At 40.0% G+C, this 19850-nt stretch overlaps 1 protein-coding gene across 1 annotated transcript; it reads right to left on the bottom strand.

Annotated features, from left to right (window-relative positions):
• Positions 1 to 57: 57 nt before the first annotated feature.
• On the bottom strand, positions 58 to 19816 carry nampt1 (nicotinamide phosphoribosyltransferase 1). The gene is made up of 12 exons (XM_026326373.2): positions 19680 to 19816; positions 18546 to 18823; positions 13262 to 13418; positions 11745 to 11848; positions 10617 to 10745; positions 7326 to 7484; positions 6915 to 7051; positions 4577 to 4802; positions 4352 to 4471; positions 3960 to 4100; positions 3718 to 3852; positions 58 to 3538 (listed from the first exon to the last, which is right to left on the bottom strand). Exons 2-12 carry the CDS (start codon positions 18597 to 18599, stop codon positions 3425 to 3427), a joined length of 1476 nt encoding a protein of 491 aa, XP_026182158.1. The 5' UTR covers positions 18600 to 18823; positions 19680 to 19816; the 3' UTR covers positions 58 to 3424.
• Positions 19817 to 19850: the final 34 nt, after the last annotated feature.

The following is a 19850-nucleotide window of genomic DNA, read 5'->3' as shown; positions in this document are numbered from 1 at the left end:
TTTAAACCAATCATACAAAAGTAGGCAAAATAAATAAACCATGTCAAACCGACAGGGTGGCATCTTTAATCAATTTATTGTTGACAATATAGCAAGTTATGTTAGTTAAAATACTAGTTGTGTCGGGAGAGAATTTGGGACAACCAACATATACATACAAGAAAAACAACAACATAGAGAAAAAAAAATATACACAAACAGTTTTTCATCCGTTACACACAAGGCCTTCACACAGAACCACACACACACACACACATAGATAGAGAAGCTTAAAGCTCGACAGTCACAAAAAAACACTGCCAGCTCAGTTAAGCAGTTTTGGATATTCTTCTGTTGGTAGAAAAATGACGTTCTGACAAAAATAATAATAATAATATCATCTAGTGTGGTCGTCTCCTTATCCTGCCCTCTCTGCTTTTAGTCAAACTAGTTGTCATATGTACAAGTGAGAAGGCAGTATGGCCGCATCATTTGTAAATAAGGATATTTACTGCAGTATTTCTGGCATTTTTTTCTCCTTTGTCATACAAAATAATATTTCTCTGAGGTAAGAACCGAGACAGTATCAAAATAGTAAAATCAAAATTTACTAAAACGCACCCCATGATTGGAAAAGAAAAGGACAGATGTGTCTTTACTCCTATCTCTAACAAGTGGATAATAAATGTCTTGACATATAACAGTAGTTACCATTGCAATAGAAGAAAAGAAGGAAATCAGGTGATATTGTTTCAGCATGTGACCAGCTGTGTTGTTTAGCAGCTTGTCCGTTTGGTCTGAGGCAGAGGTAAGAGACTGGGAGTCGGTGACATCACAGGTTGCTTCGAGACCTTTCCTGCAATCACAGAAAGCTACCAGGGTCGGTGCCCGTGGGGGAGGTGCATAAGGCCACTGGAGCTCCAACAGCTGCAGTAACGCTACTTAACACTTAGCAGACAGGCTGTGGGAGCTGTAGGCCGTGCCAAAGGTGAGAATGAGCAAAGCTGTGAAATGTGAAGCAGATAAGTGTGCACAGACAGAAAATAGACTTATCTGGTTTTAACAGCTTCGTAGATGGTATAACAAGAATAACCTTTACCATGTTCACCATCTTAACTTTAGTGTGCTGGCAGATGCAAATATGACCTAATGACAGTGTTAGATGAAAATCAGATCATTCTCTGTGAACAACAAATGTGTCAAATTTCATGGAAATATTTCAGTTACAAGAGCAAAATGGCTAAAAATAATGCTGTGCTACTGGCTGCATTTTTATTTTTGACAAAGCTGAGGTGGGAGGAACGTGGCGTCCACTGTGTAACCTGTAAATTTCCACTAAACTTTTTGCGTCTGACCTTAAAACAATATTTGTTTCCTGTGATGTAACCATCTCCCAGTTCCTCTGAAATCCCTCCATGAGCTGCAGCAGAAACATCCCTTCACTCTGAAAAGGCCAACTCAGCAAAGTGACTAAACACACCTCAAAACAGGAGACACACACTTAGCTGAAATGCTCCAAATGGGAAGGTCATCAACTCCAAAAGGCATTAGGGAGCGAGATCCCGTTTATATCTGGACAATGAATCCAAACAAGAGTGCAAGGTGCCCCGTCTGGACACATCCAAACTTTGAGAAACCTCTTTTCTGCTTTTCATGAGTTAAGGCAGTGATATCAAGGACAATGTTTTTGTCTATCAGCAACTGGGCTCCACTAACTGCCACATAATGGCTGGTACAAGAAAATAGTTCTGATCTCGAGTCTGACTTTTCTGCCTGTTGGTTGTTCTTACACTGCCCCAAGGAAAAAAAAAAACAAAACACATACACGCTCGCTAGGGGTATCACCACCCGTTTGTCACAACACTGAGTTTCCTTTCAGAATAAAAGGCCGCAAAGTAAAAGGAAGAGTGTTCTCTATTGCCCCAAACAATAAGTACATTTGCATAAAATACTACACAATCCTATTATGGAAGAAAATGTAAGTACACAAACGCACATAAAGTCTCTAATCTCTCTCACTCACACACACACGCACTCACACACACACACACGCACACACACACACACACACACACACACACGCACACACGCACACACGCACACACACACACGAATCAACATTTAACACATTTCAGCCCAGGAACCACATATTTCATCTTTCATAAACACAGTTAGATTACCCTTATTCTGGTGACGATTTCTGCAATGTATTTTTTTTTTTTTTTTTTTTTCCTCTTCTTGTACAGCAAAGACTGGATTCAACTGCATTCACCATCGATGAAGACCCAATCCAAAACCTGTCCCTCCCTCTACTCCACTGGGAAAATCTATTCTTGTCAAATTAGTTTTGAATAGATTTGGCGCTTCTCCGAGAATCTGAAAAACATCAAATTATTGAGAGAAAACAAAACTACAATTTCCCCATTTATTATGTTTACAAATACATAAACTAATCCAAAAATCAAAGTCCCCCATGTACAGTGTTGATGATTCAGTGATATAAATTGGATTGTGGACTGAGCCTTCGTGAGGTGAATGCACTGTGGGTAACATGACGGTAAGAAGATGATCATTTATATAGCTACAGAGATGCACCAATAACATTCAATTTGTAGGAGCACAAAATGTTCAGATAGTACATAAAAGATGTCTGGCCTTTTATAATTTAGGCCACAGCTACTGATTAAAAGCAAGAAAAGAAGAAAAATGAATTCCTTCATCTATCATTACAGCTCAAGAGTTTGTGATCGTCGATGTTATCAGTGCACCATTCTATACAATGATCATCATTTTCTTCCTTCACATAAAAGACAAAGCTAAGTAGATTTAGACATGTATTTTTTCCTAAACACTTCTGTACACAATACACGGGGCATGGGCATTAGTGTGGGTGTGGCTTCATATTTCCCCTTTACGTTCATTCTCACTTTGACTCACTACAGTTCACTCCACATGCAGCTGCCAGAAGCTCATTCAATAACCTGCAATCATCTCATTAGCTTTTTTATTTCTTACTGATTTATTTATTTATTTTTAAATTCGGCTGACACGCTGCCTTCCAGCATCCAATCACATGCTTTGAGCTGCAGTACGTCCAGCCTATTAGTGCAACATGCCGAAGTTTTGGGCAGCAGCATGGGAACGTGAACACACAGCTTATCTATGTAACCAGAATTTAAATCTTTCTACTCTTACTATACCTCTTACAAATTTTCGACCCCCCCCCCCCACACACACCTCCGCTGGAATACCAACAAACAGTGTTTTGAAAGTCAGGGTATGTTCTGTGAAATTTAAGTGAGTCTCATGATTTTAGGAACATTTTGGGGTGTCCTTGGGCTTTGGGATTGGGGACTATTAGAAGTGCACACCTCCTTTTTCTGGGGTGACTTTGAAGGCTTGAAGGGGGTAGGGAGCGTTGTTTCTGGGTTTGGGGGTTGAGTGCTCAGTGCAGCAGCTCTTCAAGCTCACTCTCTTTGAGCTTAGCATTGTCTCTGACTTCGTCAAATGTGTACGTCTTCACAATCTTCCCATTCTGAAAGACTGTGTGCAACAGGTCCTGAAGAAGAACAGGAAAACAAGTCGGTGGGGGGGCGGGGTGAGCAAGGAGAGAAAGTGACAAGGGGGGTAAAGAGGGGCAGAGCAAAAGACAAAAGAAGAAACAGGAAATGTGAAGGTGAGAGGTGATGAAAGTCGATGTTACATGCTCAAAAGCAACTACTGGGCTGTGTGACTCACCACGCCATACTCCTCCAGGTCACCCTTGCCCTCTTCCAGGGTGACAAAATCTCCGTTCGGTGTCCGGTGCAGAGACAGGCGACCTTTCTTTGACCTCTTGTTGGGGTCTGCCACTGGATCCTTGAACACATTCACCTTTTCCCACAACACAGAAAACATCATGTTTGAACAAAAAAACATTGTGGCCTATCATACAAAGATAAAAACTACGGTTTTAAAAATTCCACTGAGCCCGTCCTCACCCCTAGTCCGTTAGTGACCACATAGCTGCATTTGAAGGAGCAGTTGAGCAGATCTCTGGTCAGCTTCTGCAGCAGAGCCCCTCCAGATCCAAAGGCAATGTTCTCAATGGACCACCTGTGGTGCTTCATACCCTCCACTATCTGCAGAAAAATATGCATCAAAATGGTACAATGTCTCAGTCTTAAACATTTGATATGTTTCCTATGTTCTATTATGAATAAAATTTGGGTTTATGAGATTTGCAAATGATTGCATTCTGTTTTTATGTAGATTTTAAAAAAAAAAACGTGTCCCAACTTTTTTGGAATCAGGGTTGTACTTTCCACTTCAAACTGCTTCAAAGCCTTTACCATCTGGACAGAAATGTAACAAGCTGTTTGTGTATTTCTACCTCTTGCAGCGTGTTGATATCAACTCCGTCTCCTTGAATGACTCTGATGTAAGGAGGGAGAACTTTAAAACCTTTAGAGTTCTCCTCTGGAGGAAACTTCTTACCCAGGATATCCAAAACCTAACAGCAGTAAAAAAAGAGGAAAGGGGTAGAGAGGAGGGGGGGTTAGTATCCTGGCTTGTCTTAAGATCATGGTTAAAAGGCCAGCTCACCACGTGGGCACACCTTCAAAACTGTATCAAGTGGGTTTCCTGAGTCTGGTCGGACAACCAGCGGAGCATCTGCACTGCGCTTCTCTATCAGGCCCCGTAAGTCTTCTCCCCAGATTTTCTCACAGGCATTGTAGATGTCATAGCTGTCACTGACTATAGATACAGGGACATTGGGAAATTGCTTGATGATGTGCTCGAAGGCATCTTTTTCATGGTCCTTTCCCCACGCTGTGATGGTACTGAAGGGGAAAAAAAATGACAGAGAAATTATTGCTTTTGTTTTACACTAACTTCTCTTTATATGTGGTTGATTAAAACTGGAACTAGGACTTCTGTGGTTGCTTTGAATTTGGTGCCTTTATAAGAACAAATAAGCAGCAAGAAACTGGGTAGGTGGAGAGAGAAGAGATTAAAAAGCAAAAGAGTTTTGGGTAAAGAGAAAGGACGAGAAGGACACAAAAACCAAGACATTTATCAAGTGATAATGCCAAGTATTGTCCAGCAGAGGGCAGCACACTCCACGTTTCAGTCCTGGATAACACCAGACTTGGGGTAGAATTATATTTCTTTGAAGTTAATCTAGTTCTGTTTCAGTCAAAAGACATATTGCTGTTGAAAGGAAAGGACATATTATTTTAAACTGTGATTTCCTGCTGTGGAGTTGACTGATGTGTTAGAAGGTCATGATAAGAGTATCACCAGGCTGATAAATGCATGCCTCATTTTATTCACAGATCAGCAACTCTTCCATTTTGAAGTAAATTCTTAATTTAGAAATTAAAGGCTCAGTGGACCCCAAAAACAAAAAAGAAAAAACAAAGGTTCTTCTCCCCAATAATACTTCTCTAGTCATATCTATCTATAATCAAAACCTTGGTATTTTTAATTAGTTTAACACTTCTTTATGTGCAGCATTGTGGCTGAGTGGTTAGCACTGTTGCCTCACAGCAAGAAGGTCGTGGTTTCGCAATCCGGTCTTTCTGTGTGGAGTTTGCATGTTCTCCCCGTGCTTGTGTAGGTTTACTCTGGGTACTCTGGTTTCCTCCCACAGTCCAAAAACATGTGTGGACCTGTGATGGACTGGTGACCTGTCCAGGGTGGACCCCTGCCTTCCACCCAAAGAGAGCTGGGATAGGCTCCAGCAGATCCCTGTGACCCTGGTTAAGGAATAAGCAGGTATAGAAAATGGATGGATGTATGGATGGATGGATGGGCTGACTTCTTTCTGTTCATTTGTATAACCTTTTATTTTTCTTCATTTTCTGCATTCCTATTAAATTGTCAGTGTACAGTAAATGTTTGAAGAAACAAACTTCTGCATATAAAAGCCCTCTAATGTCACCCATCCCTTGCCCTTCCTTCTGCATCAAAATCAAAATGGAATTTCACTGTGACTCCTCCTCTGAGGTAGAAACCAAACAGATTTTTAGAAGGGGGGGGCATTACATAATTATTACTATGACAACTACTGCCACCATCCCATAATTCCCTGGCAGAGGGTAAAAGTGTACTCTGGGACAAGAGTACACTTTGCAAGTGCCCTGGTGGTGAAAAGAGGAGACTGTGTGCATTAAAGTGAACGAGAAAGGGAGATAGTGTGTGTGTGTCTGTGTGTGTGAGAACAGGATAAATGGATCAGCACCATAAAACAACACCAAAGATATGAGGGACATGTGCGTCAGGGTAGCAGCCAATCAAAAGCCTCACCTCCAACCAATCACAGCCCCAGTCACAAACTGAGATAGACGAAGCAGATAATGAATGTGAGGGTGACCACGCTCTAATCAGGACAGCAAATTACCAGCCAAATGCTGGTGAATTTTCTCTCTGCTTGATAAAATCTCTCAGCACTGGCAGATAACCAACTGTTACGTGGAGCAACTTTACTATTTTGAAAATCAATTTGGCTTGTGGATAAAAAAAGTCTGCCTGGCTCTTAGCCAAAACCTGGACTATCTCAGCAGAGGCATTGGAGTAGAGTGAACAGAACTGAGATGTACCTCCGTGCTTTCAGGGAATATGTGAACACATGGCCTACGCTGATAATTAATGTTGTGCAAAGGAATTTCACACCCTATGGGGTATAGATGTTACACTTCAAAATTTTTGCAAACCTTATTTCTCCTTTAAAAGGAGTGATGAGCATGTTGGTATTCAACTATAATTACTGGGAGGTCATATACTACTGGTGTATTAATTACAGTAGTTGCTGAACTACTGCCCTAAATCACGCTGGGAATGGTGCCATGACATATTCTGTAAATGTCAGTAGGCTACACGGAGATGTAATCGGCAGGGAAAGAGCTTCAATAAGCCAGCTTTAATAAGTGTGTGTGTGTGTGTGTGTCTACCTGTGCTCGGCAGCAGGCACCGAGAAGCCTGGCACTGGATCCTTGGTACCATAGTATTTCTTAATGACACTGATCCCGGCAACTGTGTCTGTGCCCTTGAAGTTGACCAAATGGGCGGAGGCCCCGATGCCCGCAGTCTGCATACAGGAGGGAGGGGGGTTATAAGTAGGAACATATGTCCCATGAAGTTATACATTATTTTGTTTTAATTCTTCTATTTATTTATGATTTTTGCAACTTACATTTTATTTTAATGACGGTGGACTCAAGGTCTACTTACTAGCTTTCATTCATAAGACAATAACAACAATATGGTTGCAAAGCTCTTTCAAAAGCTTTTATTAGGTCATTTTGTTTCCAGTGTACCTGTCAGTAAGCGGTATCTACTGTATGTTGTGGATAATACAGTACCTCTTGTGATGAGACGCCCCTGTAGCCAAAGTCATGTAATTTATACTCCAGTCCCTCTAGGTTCCCAGAAGTCTCTAGGAGGTACTTGGCGAGGATCTTCTTCTGCTCTCTGGAGTTTGTTGCCACAGTGATGGGGTACCAGATCTGAACCAGGATGGTCTGGTGGAGGGAGGAAGCACAGTTCAGTTGAGTCCAGTTCACAATTTTTTTTTTTCAGGGTGTCAGAACAGGTCACAGCAAAAGGTTCACTTCATCTAATTCCCCTTCTTTCAGCTCTTCGGCATAAACGTGTTGTTTTCAAAGCATGTGAGCATGAACTGTAACAGCAAAAGCTGCAGCAAACCTTTTTTCTTTTAATCTCTGTTCTCACCAGTGGCCGTCTGGTCCACCCATCCCGTTTTTCCCAGTATTCAGCTGGTACTAAAACCCAAAACTAACAGGCTCAGAGGGATCAAAGAGAGCTGCTCATTCACACACTCTGGGAAAAGTACATTCCTTGATGCCTCATGTCAACTCTGGACCTGAGTTACAGATTTCAATATGAAAACAAATAGTTTGTCTGTACCCACCACCACCTGGGAATGTTTAGGAATATAACAACCTGCCTTGTGTTTTTGTCATTATTCTTATCATTAATATATCATAACCTCTCTTAGGTTATAAATGATTAAGAACATCATTTTTATACATGAAATTCTAAGCACAGAATCACTGTGTTACCACTTCCATTCGCAGAAATATATTATTGTAAGTCCAGGGCTGACATTTTTTTGATTTGCTTGTATTCGTAACATTTAACATTTGAATATATAATGATTGCACACACACACACACATTGAAAAAAATAATTGATCATCGTATGACAGGTTGGGAGGAATAATGCTTCTAATGATAAAATATTGAAGCTGCGCTGTAAAAACAACACTCAGGAGGAATGTTTGCACACACACACACACACACACTGCTCCACCACAAATAAACACAGACACGCGTCCCAACATAACTTCTCGGTCATCACCCAAGAACAAAATGGAGGGAGATAAGGAAGGAGGGAGGTGGGTGAGAATGAGGAAGGCAGTAGAAACAGAAAGCAAAAAGAGCAAGACACACAGAAAGAAAGTAAGGAGAATTTGACATGGAAAAAGTAAGAAAATAAGAAAATAAGGGATAGAAGAAAAGAGATAAGAAGAAAAAAGTAAAATAATGAGGGTGAACGAGGCAGAAAGCAAAACAAGAATGTGACCTAATGACGCAACCCAAGGACACTGGGCTAAACACTACGGCTAATTTTATATCCATGAAGAATGGCTGTGTGTGTGTATGTATTTATATTTATATCAGCCGTGGAGAGTGACTAAGTGTGTGTATACGGTTGGTATGTGTGGTCTATCAAAATTTATCAGGGCAGTGTGTGTGTGTGTGTGTGTGTGTGTCCAGTGTGTGTTGTCGCAGTGCTCTTGGCTGTGGGTGACCTACAGTTTTTCCAAGCAGTCCTTCACTTCATTAGTGCATTTGCACTTACAGTTGTGTGTATGTAGAGTTAGGAAACGTTTAGACTAATTTGTTGTGTCTGTTTAGAAATAATGTATGATTATTCAATGGCAGAAGTCAAGATATTTATGAATGGGACTGACACGATGAAAAAGAGGCAGCATGAATTAAACAGAACGGTTAGAGGAAAGAGACATATTGCTAATGGTAAATGAATTTAGCTCTGCCGAGTCACTGCGGACAGTCTGTTCATGCTGCATTAAGTTCATGAGATGTTTCGGATTTCAGGGAGGAGTCGCACTGTGCATTAGTCAATGTAATAAAAGCAGTACCGAGGAGGATAGAGTCAAACCTGCTGCAAATGGCAAAGATCAACTTTAATCCTGCTGTACTTTCATTACCCATACCATTATGTTTGTGTTTTACCTGTGTGCTGATATGACAGGCAGTTATATTCATTGATGTCACCTGACAGCATGAATGTGTTTGACATTGTGGGGAAGACATTTATTTATTTTCTTTCTAGGGTTAGAATGACAAGACACTTATCTTATAACTGTCTGGCAAATACGGAGCTCGAGCTGCTTATCTTAGCTTAGCAAATAAGACTGGAAACATCTAGTCTAACTCGGTCCTGGGCTAGCAAAATCTAACAGCACCTCGAAAGGCTCCTCAATCACTATTAAATCCTTACAAAGTGTAAAAACAAAGAGTCTCTGGGACCAGTTGCTGGGCAACCAGCGGAAAATAGTAACAGTAGCAGTTTGGCAAATCATCTGCAATAAAAGGACGTACCGATGAGAATAAGTACATTTTCCAATATGTTTAACTACGCCTTCAAGGAACGCCTTGTCCACTTCGCAGCCCGCAAACACGATCAGCACATCTTATTCTAGTGTTTGTATCAAACAGCTTTGTAATAAACTACAACGAAGCAGCTACTGCATTTAACCGAAAGACCTGAATGAATGAAATCCTTCAGAGATTAACCTACACACACGTACGCTTTGATACAGCCTTCAAGATAATTAAGATGCAAAGTGAAGGAAGCTGACAAACATTCTCTGCTGTCTTCAGAACGATTTCAGGGATGTGATACCACCGGGAACAGAACGCCGGTGAGGTCGACGAGTGGATTTGGGACTTAAATCATTTTGTCAACTACAAAAACAACAAACAAGAATTCTTCCAGCAGTTGAGTCCCTGCTATTTTATGTTCCACCTAATGTGCATGAATCACTTTGCTGCAGTGACAGCATATCTCTGGGCAGCAATTAAGCAATAAGGCATGCCAAGATTGTAATTCAGTCAGATTTAAGGAGAGATAAGAGGTTTTGGCGGGCATACTGCCAGCCTAAGTAATTTATAGCTTCTATAAAAGTGGTAACTCTCAAATGTAATAAAAAGGGCATAAATGTTGCTAATCTCTTTTGTCTTTTATCAATAATCAAATAAAACTAACCAATAAATCCTACTGATGTGCTCAGCAATGTCACTTTAGTACCAATATGAGTAGCAAATTAAAGTTTAAACTGTTACACAAGGGGAGAGGGGTGAGAAATTTACAACCACTTTTAACAGAGCAGAGCAAATTCAAAACTGGGAACTGATGCCATTAAAGAGACACTTGTTTATTTTAAAAAGTGTATTAATGTAAAGACTCACAAGAAACCTCTGTTTGGTCACTACCACACATTTGCTACACTGTTAAACGTTTTTACAGATTTCAATCTTGTCACAACCCACAAGAATTCTCCCAATTTCTATTCTGGGCCCATGAGATAAATACAACAAACCTACCTCCACCCAGTTGGTGAGCCAGTAGCACTCTGGGTCTGTGCTCTCCACTGTGAACAAAACGTTGCCTCGAGGGATGACGCTTCCTTCTGGCACTGCCTTGATTTCAATGGGCAGGTGTCCATTATATTTCTGTAATGCAGAAATATGCAAATAGCTGAGTCAGAATCATATTTACACTGTCAGAGTTTATTCACTGTCGCTTGTAAAGTGAGTTGCTTTACCCTTAAGACAATCTAAAAAAAAAAAAAAAAAAAAACAGTGACATGCATTTGGAGGCAATGTAGTCTGTGATGAGATTTGGGCTTCAGATATATGCTTCACACCTGGTTCATTGTGAAGGAAAATGTTTGATTTTTAAACCTGGTCTTCAAGCAGCAGATCATAGTTTTTACTGTCACATCAATGTGGGCATTGTGGGTGCAGGCTTATAGATTTTCAATATGAAATATGGAGTGATTTGGAAAATCCAAGGTTGCTGGAGTGAGAGGTGAACAATCAATGTGATAAGAGATGACAGAGAGAAAACAGAGGATAAAATAGGGTTCGTTAACACTTCTCCACACTTGAGAAAATACTTTATTTGTACAAAGCGCTGTGCTCTCTCCAAGGTGCTGAAACAGTACATCTCAATAATCAGAAACGTTTTATGCACACTGACAGATTCTAGTTCCTGAAGCTAACTTGTATCTGAAGTATGTACTTGGTTTGGATTTTTTTTTTTTTTTTATTGTAACATGTAGTCTTTAATTACATATCAAGAATTTGTTTTTAGAAGAAACTGCTTTTAACCAATATCTGAAAATCTACACGCTTTTAATTTTGGTCGCACATTGTCACTGCAGAATGTGACCTAGAGCCTCTCTAACCTAGGACAGAGAGGCTAGGATATTATCTAGGATAATAGAAACATCACCTTGGGTGTTTCAAGGGTAAGCGTGAGCTGGCACTTGTGTGTGTATGTACACCTGCATATACTTAGTTCCAGCTTTTGACTCTTTCCTCAATAAATCCACTCATCAAAAACAGTCTATATAGCTCTGCTGGAATCTACTCACGAATATGCAAAAAAACAACTGCAAAGTATCACACTGAAAACAGGTTTTCTGGGCAGTTTCAGGACTTTCTTACTTCCAGAATGTAAGTCCACCCCTTCTCGTTGAAAACATCATCCTGGAAGTGTTCTCTGTACACCTCCTTTGCCTCCTGGATCTTTTCTGGAGTCACTACCTTTCCTGGAGAGGAGGAAAGGAAGGCAGAGTTTGGGAAGAAAAACAAACAAGAAGAGATGTTGAGAAACACGCACCAACAGAGCAAAGGCTCAACAGTACTGCTCTACTGTCCACTGGGGTGATTAAATTAAAAGCATCCCATGCATGCTGACAAGGCGTCTTTGTTTAAACACGCACACACCAATCACCTCCCATTAGGCCATGGAAACGGTTGTGCAAAACAAACCACAACAGAGAAAGATACATACAAATGTAAGGTGAATTCTTAACAGTGCATTCCTATAAATGCTGAACTATAAACCTATTTGATTGAATTAGTTTAATTCAATGTGTGTTGCTGGGAACATTTTTACATCTGTCACCAAAATAACTACTCACTAAAAGGTGTAATCCCAGGGCTAAACCTGCTCTTTGTACTTTGGAAAGTGCAAAAAGTGTTTTTCTTCAATAAGTCTCCCAATAGTGAGGACTTTGTATACCTAATATGGTGGTTTGGGAAAACCGATGTTCTGCTGCTTTCAGTTGACAATGATTCTTCAATTGTTGAAGTAAAACATTCACATTTTCTGCTGCAAAATTCCCTTGATTAAAGTCCAATTAAAGACCATTAAAATTCACTCTATGACTCAGCCTAGAAGAATCATGATGAACACGTTTGGTTTTATAAGTTTGAGGATCAAGGATGCATCTCTAATAGCTGGCCTAATCATTGAGCTTTGAGAGACGCTCAGCGCAGACAGCTGGCCTTTCTCTGTCAGACAGTGAAAGAGCAGCTGTGCTTTTGTCTTGCCTCTCTCTCTCTCTGTGACCAACTCTGCTACTCCACCATGAAATCCTCTTAAGAGACAGGAGGGAGATGCATTCTTTCTTTATGTCCCTCTTGATCTCTCTCATGGCCCTCAGGATCCTGCTAACTTACACATCCACTTTCACCGACTTCAGTTAATTAGAACATAGAATATATTGTTTCCATTACTTTTAAACTCATATCAATCTTCTCTTTTTTTGGTTGTGAACCCGGGAGCTTTGTGTTATGCTCCGTAGAGTCTAATCAATTTACTGTGCACAGTAACCTTGTTGTTTTTTTAATTCAGTAGGACTGTTACTATGTAAACACCTGTCCTCCTAAAGTGTCCTTGAGCAATGCATGCAACAATTATTGACTTTAAAAAGTGGGAAAAAAAACAAAAAAAACAGGCTATGTCTGAGTTATGTAATCCACGTACTGGAATTTTAACCTTAGCTAATTACTTATTTATTTATTAAGTTGACTGGTAACACGTTTTAGTCATTAGCAGGTGTGGTGATTTCATAGAGCCAGATTTACAAGCTGAAACCCTGTGCTTTGTTCAAGGGCACTTTTGTTCAAATGACTGCACAGCAAATTTCTCAAATGAGTCAATAGTCAAAACGTACCTTTTAAGTATTTGTGGAGGATGTACTGTAAGCCGTAGAAGACGGTTTTGTCATATTTGACTTTTCTGCTTTTGGTGGGATCTGTCCTCTTCTCGCGGCACTCGAAGTAGGAGTACACTTTACTCGTGTTGGGGGGGTACTGTTTGTAATGTGTCACCTGCAGGGACAGAGCACACATCAAGGGCATGGGACGAGTTAGTCCAGTCTTTTACAATAATTAATCTACTGATATGAATTTGATTAATAGCAATACATTAACCTATTACCATAACTTAAGACAGCCTCACATTCATAATTCCCCCACACATATCCCAGGTGATGCCAAGTTACATCCTGAATAAGATTTGTTTGGAGACAGTAAATATTTAGGCTGAATTGTATACACTGGCTTCAGGAAGTAAAGTATACAGTACATATTCCTAATATATTTCTAAGTATTTTTTTTTGATGGACTTACCCAAGCTGTGAATCTGTAGTTGTTGGGCTTCCACAAAGTACTGAATTAGGGGCCTGATTACTTTTATAAACATGAGACTTCAGTTTTTGACTTTTAATAAATTTGCAACACAAAGTCTATAAAATGAAGTGATTTTCTGAAGAAACTGTATGGGCTCAAATGATATATGCTGGCATATCTAAACAAGTGGAACTGGTTTTATGGGGTTACGTTACTCAATACATAGTGGAACATACTGGACAGTTCAGCTTCAAGGCTGAAACAGCATAAATGTTGAAATTTCCTTTAGATTACATAAGTCTTGTTTCAAAACTGACAGGTTTGCTAGCAATTATGAACACTTAATACGTGTTAGGTAACAAGAACAACGTTAAATCGAGTGATTCGCCATCACAGCACAGAGCTGAAGGAGCGCAGCTATTGTGGTAGCTTATCTGTGACGACAGAAAACATTCCAGTTCAACAAAGGACCAATCAATCAGTTTGTGTTGAATGAAATGAAACTCAAGTGTCACAATCTGGGGGAGGCATTTCTCATATATGCACGTTCTCTATTATTCTACTACTCAGCCATTCAGAAAATCCTAGTTTTACTGTAGATTCATCTAATCTATTGCCAGCTGACTTGATACTAGAAACTCTGAAGCAAACAGACATGACTACACAGGTCTCACGCACAAGAAAAGAATAAACTGTCTGAGAGAGTATGGCAAAAAGGAAAAGGTAAGAGTGTCAGCTGAAGCCACCCAGCTAACAATTAAATCTCAAATGAGTCCAGGGATTTCCACAGAGTACACTGGGGCATTTAAGGATTTAACCTTCATCACAGTACTACAGCAGCCACTGAAATCATCCATCATGCTATTAGTAGACTGAAGAAACGAAGGCCCGGCAGTTCTCAACTCTGGATTTTCAGTTTGTCCTTTTAATTGTTCTCATATTGAGACAGCCTAACTTTTGCAGAAGAGCATTACCACGCAACAACAGCCAAGGCTGTGAAGAGTCACAAAGTGACTCCTCCAATATTTATTAACACTAAAGTTGAATCTACCTTAAGTTTGACAGCATGAGCTAACATTAATCATGATAAGCTGCATCAGCATCAGATGAATTAAGGAGGTAACAGCAACACTTCCAAGTCTACTGAAGTAACAAACTCACTCCCTCAGCTCCATTTTGAAAGAAGAGCAGGCCTAAATGTCAATGAACTACTCTGTTTCTTTGACCTCTGCCTCTGCCCTCTCCTCTGGGCTTTCAAGGACTCAAAATAGCATCAAGAAACAACATGACACTAGGCCAGACCATGTGTGCGTCCACAATCACTGGAGCACATGCCAATGTATACACACTGTTACACAAAGCCTGCATCAAGTGTTTGCAAGGCACGCCTTTCGGACATGCTCATTATCACCCAAAGATGATTATTTATTTATTTATTATCTAATATAACAGTATTGGGACATCCAGACTATCGGTTAGTAAAATGGAAACCTAGATTTGATTATAAATCATTCAGCATTGGGGGGGATCATTTACAGCATATTAGAACATTTGAACACAATTAAAATGGCAGATCAAGACTAGTCACTGAAGATGTACACATTAATATTTTTACATTAACAAAGGGGAAAAAATTATGTGTAATCTCATGAATTTATAAATCCACAGAATTACCAGTGTTAACATTGTGTTTACAGCTTGTGGCAGCCACATTAATAAAAGATAGTGAAAGCTGCAATGATTAGTCATGCTGTTGAAGCAAAAACGCAAAGTGGTTTCTGGCTGTTGTTTCTTAAATCTGATGTTTATTGTTGTTACATAGTGACAATGACAGTAAGCAAAGTATTTTTGGATTTTGTGCTGTTCATAGAAATCTTGGATTTAAGCGAATATGACCATTTCTTTTTATTTTACACTTATACATTAAATCAACTACCAATTGTACAATTGCTGTTGCAATATAAAAGCCTGATGTTGATAGGCTACATTGAATTACTAATCTTAAACGACTTGATGAAAAAAAAAGTGCAGCAGCAGCTACTTATACCAGTAACGTAAAAGTTAGTCAGTAGTTTTCTCTGTTAAGATTTACTGCCGTGTCTAAAACAGTGATAAGATGGTGGAAGCCCTTGTGAATGAAAAATCTAGAGCCTGACTGATATACTGGCGTGCCGATAAAATCAGCGGGTATGAGCTATTTGCAGATAAATCTGTATCAGCATTTATAATGGACAATAAATGACAAGTAAAAAGAAACAGATGGAAGAAGATTCCTTCAGTGTCATACTTCTATATCATTCAAGTACTCTTCAAATACTGTTCAATATTATTAAAAAAAGTTTAATTTCACACTGTATTATGTCATGTTGTGTTGAGGACTCATAAGCAACTGCACAAAACAAGTATAGGTGCCATCTCTCTTTCCAAACACTGGAAATAAATATTATTAATATTTTTAAATTAAAATGTCAGTGCTTTATGGGTCCATCCCATTACCTAAATGTCACAGGTGCAAGACACACTGCAGCCATCCTACTTTATATAAACATTTTTTCCCACAAAATCATGGATCCTGTCTACTTACTCATTGCAATTCTCTTCAGACTTATGGGTCAGAAGAGAAATTCATCAGAAGATGAGTGCAGTCTTATTGACCTACTGTATTTCTGCTGTGCTAAATCTATGTGAACAATGACATATTATACACCTCCATCCTGTAGTATGTTCAAATCCTACAGACTCTACACCACAACAATAACCTTGTGATTGTGTGTTTCCAGACAATAGGTAAGTTTGGCTTTCAGTCCAAAAAGGCAGAACAAAAAGGTGTTCAGGTACTGCTTGTTTGTATGCCCTGTGAACAAAGTGTTTGCCCCAGATCAAGTGCTTTGCATACTTTACTCCTTCTCTCTTTACAAAGGTTATTACAGTTTAACAGACAAGATATAGATTTAAGCCAGCAAGAATCTGATATACTGTGTAAGAGATCAGGTCCTTGCTGGCTTATTATTTGTCTTTTGTGTAACTCAACTGGCTAATTTCACAGTGGTATGGCAACCACACTCACCTGCAAAAGATGTAACATAAGACTTATTCAGCGCTGGCTGAATGTTTGGTTTTTCCTGTTATTTATCAGATCTTTGCTGCTACTTTCGAGCCTTTAACCTTTCCTGAAACAGATTTCCTCTGCAGTGTTGCACTTTACACTGAACACACTTAATATGTGTTAGGTAACAAGAACAAACAGAGCCTTCTTACATTCACCACTAAGTAGCTATTGAGGAACAAACTGGGAGAAATGTCTAGTACTCTAGACTCATTTAATGAAACTGTTGTTCTGTTCATATTTCATATTTAAGTTGTAGATATGGGTGTCCAAAGAGAATGACCGCAATATTCTGCTAGTCAACTGAGATTCTGGACATTTAATTTATCTGATTTGCTTAATTGAGTTTAGCCATCTATATTTAAATGTTGCATATTGTTATATTTAACATAAAATATAAATGTCACTTTGGTTAAAAACAGCAGCTCTCATTCCTGGGGGTTTTTGTTATTAAGCCCACAGCAACATACAGAAACAGATAAGTGCCTTCACCTTAACCGATTCCCAAGACTAATCAGCAGTGGCAGTACCAGTGATAATATACATATAACAGTGACCATTTACAGTTAATACTGTTTGCAATGCCTCAAATGTCTAAATAACGTACACAGTCTTCACAAGAACATTATAACTCATCTATATTCTTACCTAGAACTTATTTCTATGAATACAAAACTATAAATATCAAAATGAAACCAATTCTTTTCCAAGAAATCAAAACTGAAACTAACTACCTCCTTGAAAAAAAAACAAAACTCAAGGTTAAAAACCAACCAGGTTATGAAACTAAATTAAAACACAAAACTATACTTACCATAACATTTAAAACACTAATTTTTAAATAGCACGCACTAGTACACACTGATGTGTATCTGTCATACTATGCAACACCAGACACACACTTTGGTCCATAATGTTCATTTATACAGTTGTTCAGTGAGTTCACTCAGTGACTTTCATTTTTGCTCTTTGTTGCTTGCTTTGGATTTAAAACTTAACCTCAGCTGGTGTCCTCAGCTGCCTCCCCTTCCCATTCTGTAGTTTCTGACCCAAAAGAACTACAAGTGAACGCGGTCACATGACTGCTGTAAATGGCAACCACTGGTTCTATTTAAATTAACAGTAGACGGATTGAAGGTACTTTAAACATCGCTTTCTGTTGTATTTACCATTAAAGTCGGCAATAAACTGGTAACTACTGTTCAAGGTAGACTGGACTGATAACCTAGCTGTGGCACAGAAGGTGAATCACGTCACCCATGGGTCCTTGTGATTTTCGGTTTTGATTTGCGGTGCATGATGACTGGTTAGCTCCACATGCTGGTTACCATTCCGTCTAGCCTGACTCCGAATGTGCAGCTCACCGGGCGGTTCACACAACACTTGCTAGCTGGTGGCTAATATTAGCTTTTTAATATCAAGCCCCCTGACTCCCCGTCAGCTAACAGCTAGCTAATTCAGCTAGCTGGACACCACCAGGACTAGCTGAGCCTGACAGCCAGCTGCCACGGGTCTGGGCTACCTGGCTCAAAGGGGGATGCTTGTTTCTGAATTTGGTACCCCGTTCCAGCTGCTCCAGCCCTCTCCTCCTCTGACTCCAGCCCATGCGGCCTGCTGTGAACCGACGGAGACCACAGGGAGCAATGCGATGGCCTTGGGACTTCGACTTTATCACATCTCATCCATCAGCCGCTACGCACCACCCAGCCCCCCATGCGTACCTTGTATGAGTCGGTCGCTAACAGTATGTTGAAGTCGGTGTCTCTGTGCTCCATCTTTCCCCCTTCGGTTGTGAGTCAGTCACAGCTGTCAGTGTCTTGTGTTGCGCGCCGAGCTGCCGGGGACTCCTGCCTGGTAGTGGAGCTTGGTAGGGGGAGGACGAGCGGAGAGGTCCGGGCGGGGGAAGGGGCGGGCGGGTTGTCGTCACCGAAATGCATACGTCACTCGACGTTCAATCGGTTCTGCACGTCCGTTTTTCGTCGTCAGCCAATCAGCGATTCTGGTTGGAGCAAAGATCGTTTATTAAACAACGACTCACTCAACAACAAATACGAAACACCACGGGGACAATACATTTTTAACATTGACTGTTACGAAGAAACGTGAGCTAAACTAAATATCTAACTTTTAATAAGATATATAATAGAACTACTATTTGAACTGCCCCAGGTTAAGACACATTTCAGATCCCCGATATGGCATCTAATGTAGGCTATATATGTATAGTTTTTAGCGCGAAGTAGAGTAGGAGTGGGAGTTCTGCTTTACTCTCCTCTTAGGAGTTACGGACGGACGTAAGCAGAGGGGGGCAGTGTCGATCATCAGATGCTATTATAACACCAGAAATGTCAGAGGGTCATTGTGGTGTACGTGGTGGTGTGCATGCATATGCAGCATTTACAATGTCATTACTTATATGAACGGCAAAGGAACTTCCACCGTATTTTAACTATATTTCAAATAAATTTCAAATAAACATCATGCCTCATGATGCCTAATATCTCAAATCGTGACTACATCTGTGTTACTGTCCTGGTCTTATGTTTGCTTTTTCATGCTTCAACTGGTGCAATTTTCGTTTTGACCTCCTTTAAAATTATTTTCCCCAGTGAATTCGCATAAATGAATTTGAAACTTTACTAATAAAATAAGTAGATTCGGAAATATCGGACGATTCTATGGATATTTCCAGCACAGAACAAAGTTTAAATCAATATAGATTTTAATAAAGTCACTCCAAAAATGTTTTAATAGAAAACTGTGTCATAATAAATGCACAGCCGTCTCAGGGACAAGAATCAGTCTAATCAGACAAAATAATTCAAAGCAGGTTTGGGTATGTGTATTTAAGGTACCTTTGTCTCCCAATTCAAAACCCCGCCGTGTCTGCCTACTGCATGAGTTAAAGATGGCATGTTAAAGCCGGGACAGCCCCTCGTAAAGCGCCTGCCCTGCGCCGGATGACACCACTCATTCAGCGGGTCGGTGAGAGATTCCAAGCCGCCGGACTGAAGCTTTCCTCGGCC

This window comes from Mastacembelus armatus, chromosome 23 (genome assembly GCF_900324485.2).
Source record: "Mastacembelus armatus chromosome 23, fMasArm1.2, whole genome shotgun sequence".
NCBI classification, from domain to species: domain Eukaryota; kingdom Metazoa; phylum Chordata; class Actinopteri; order Synbranchiformes; family Mastacembelidae; genus Mastacembelus; species Mastacembelus armatus.
Note: the sequence above shows the minus strand (reverse complement) of the source record. Positions and strands in the feature narration are given on the sequence as shown.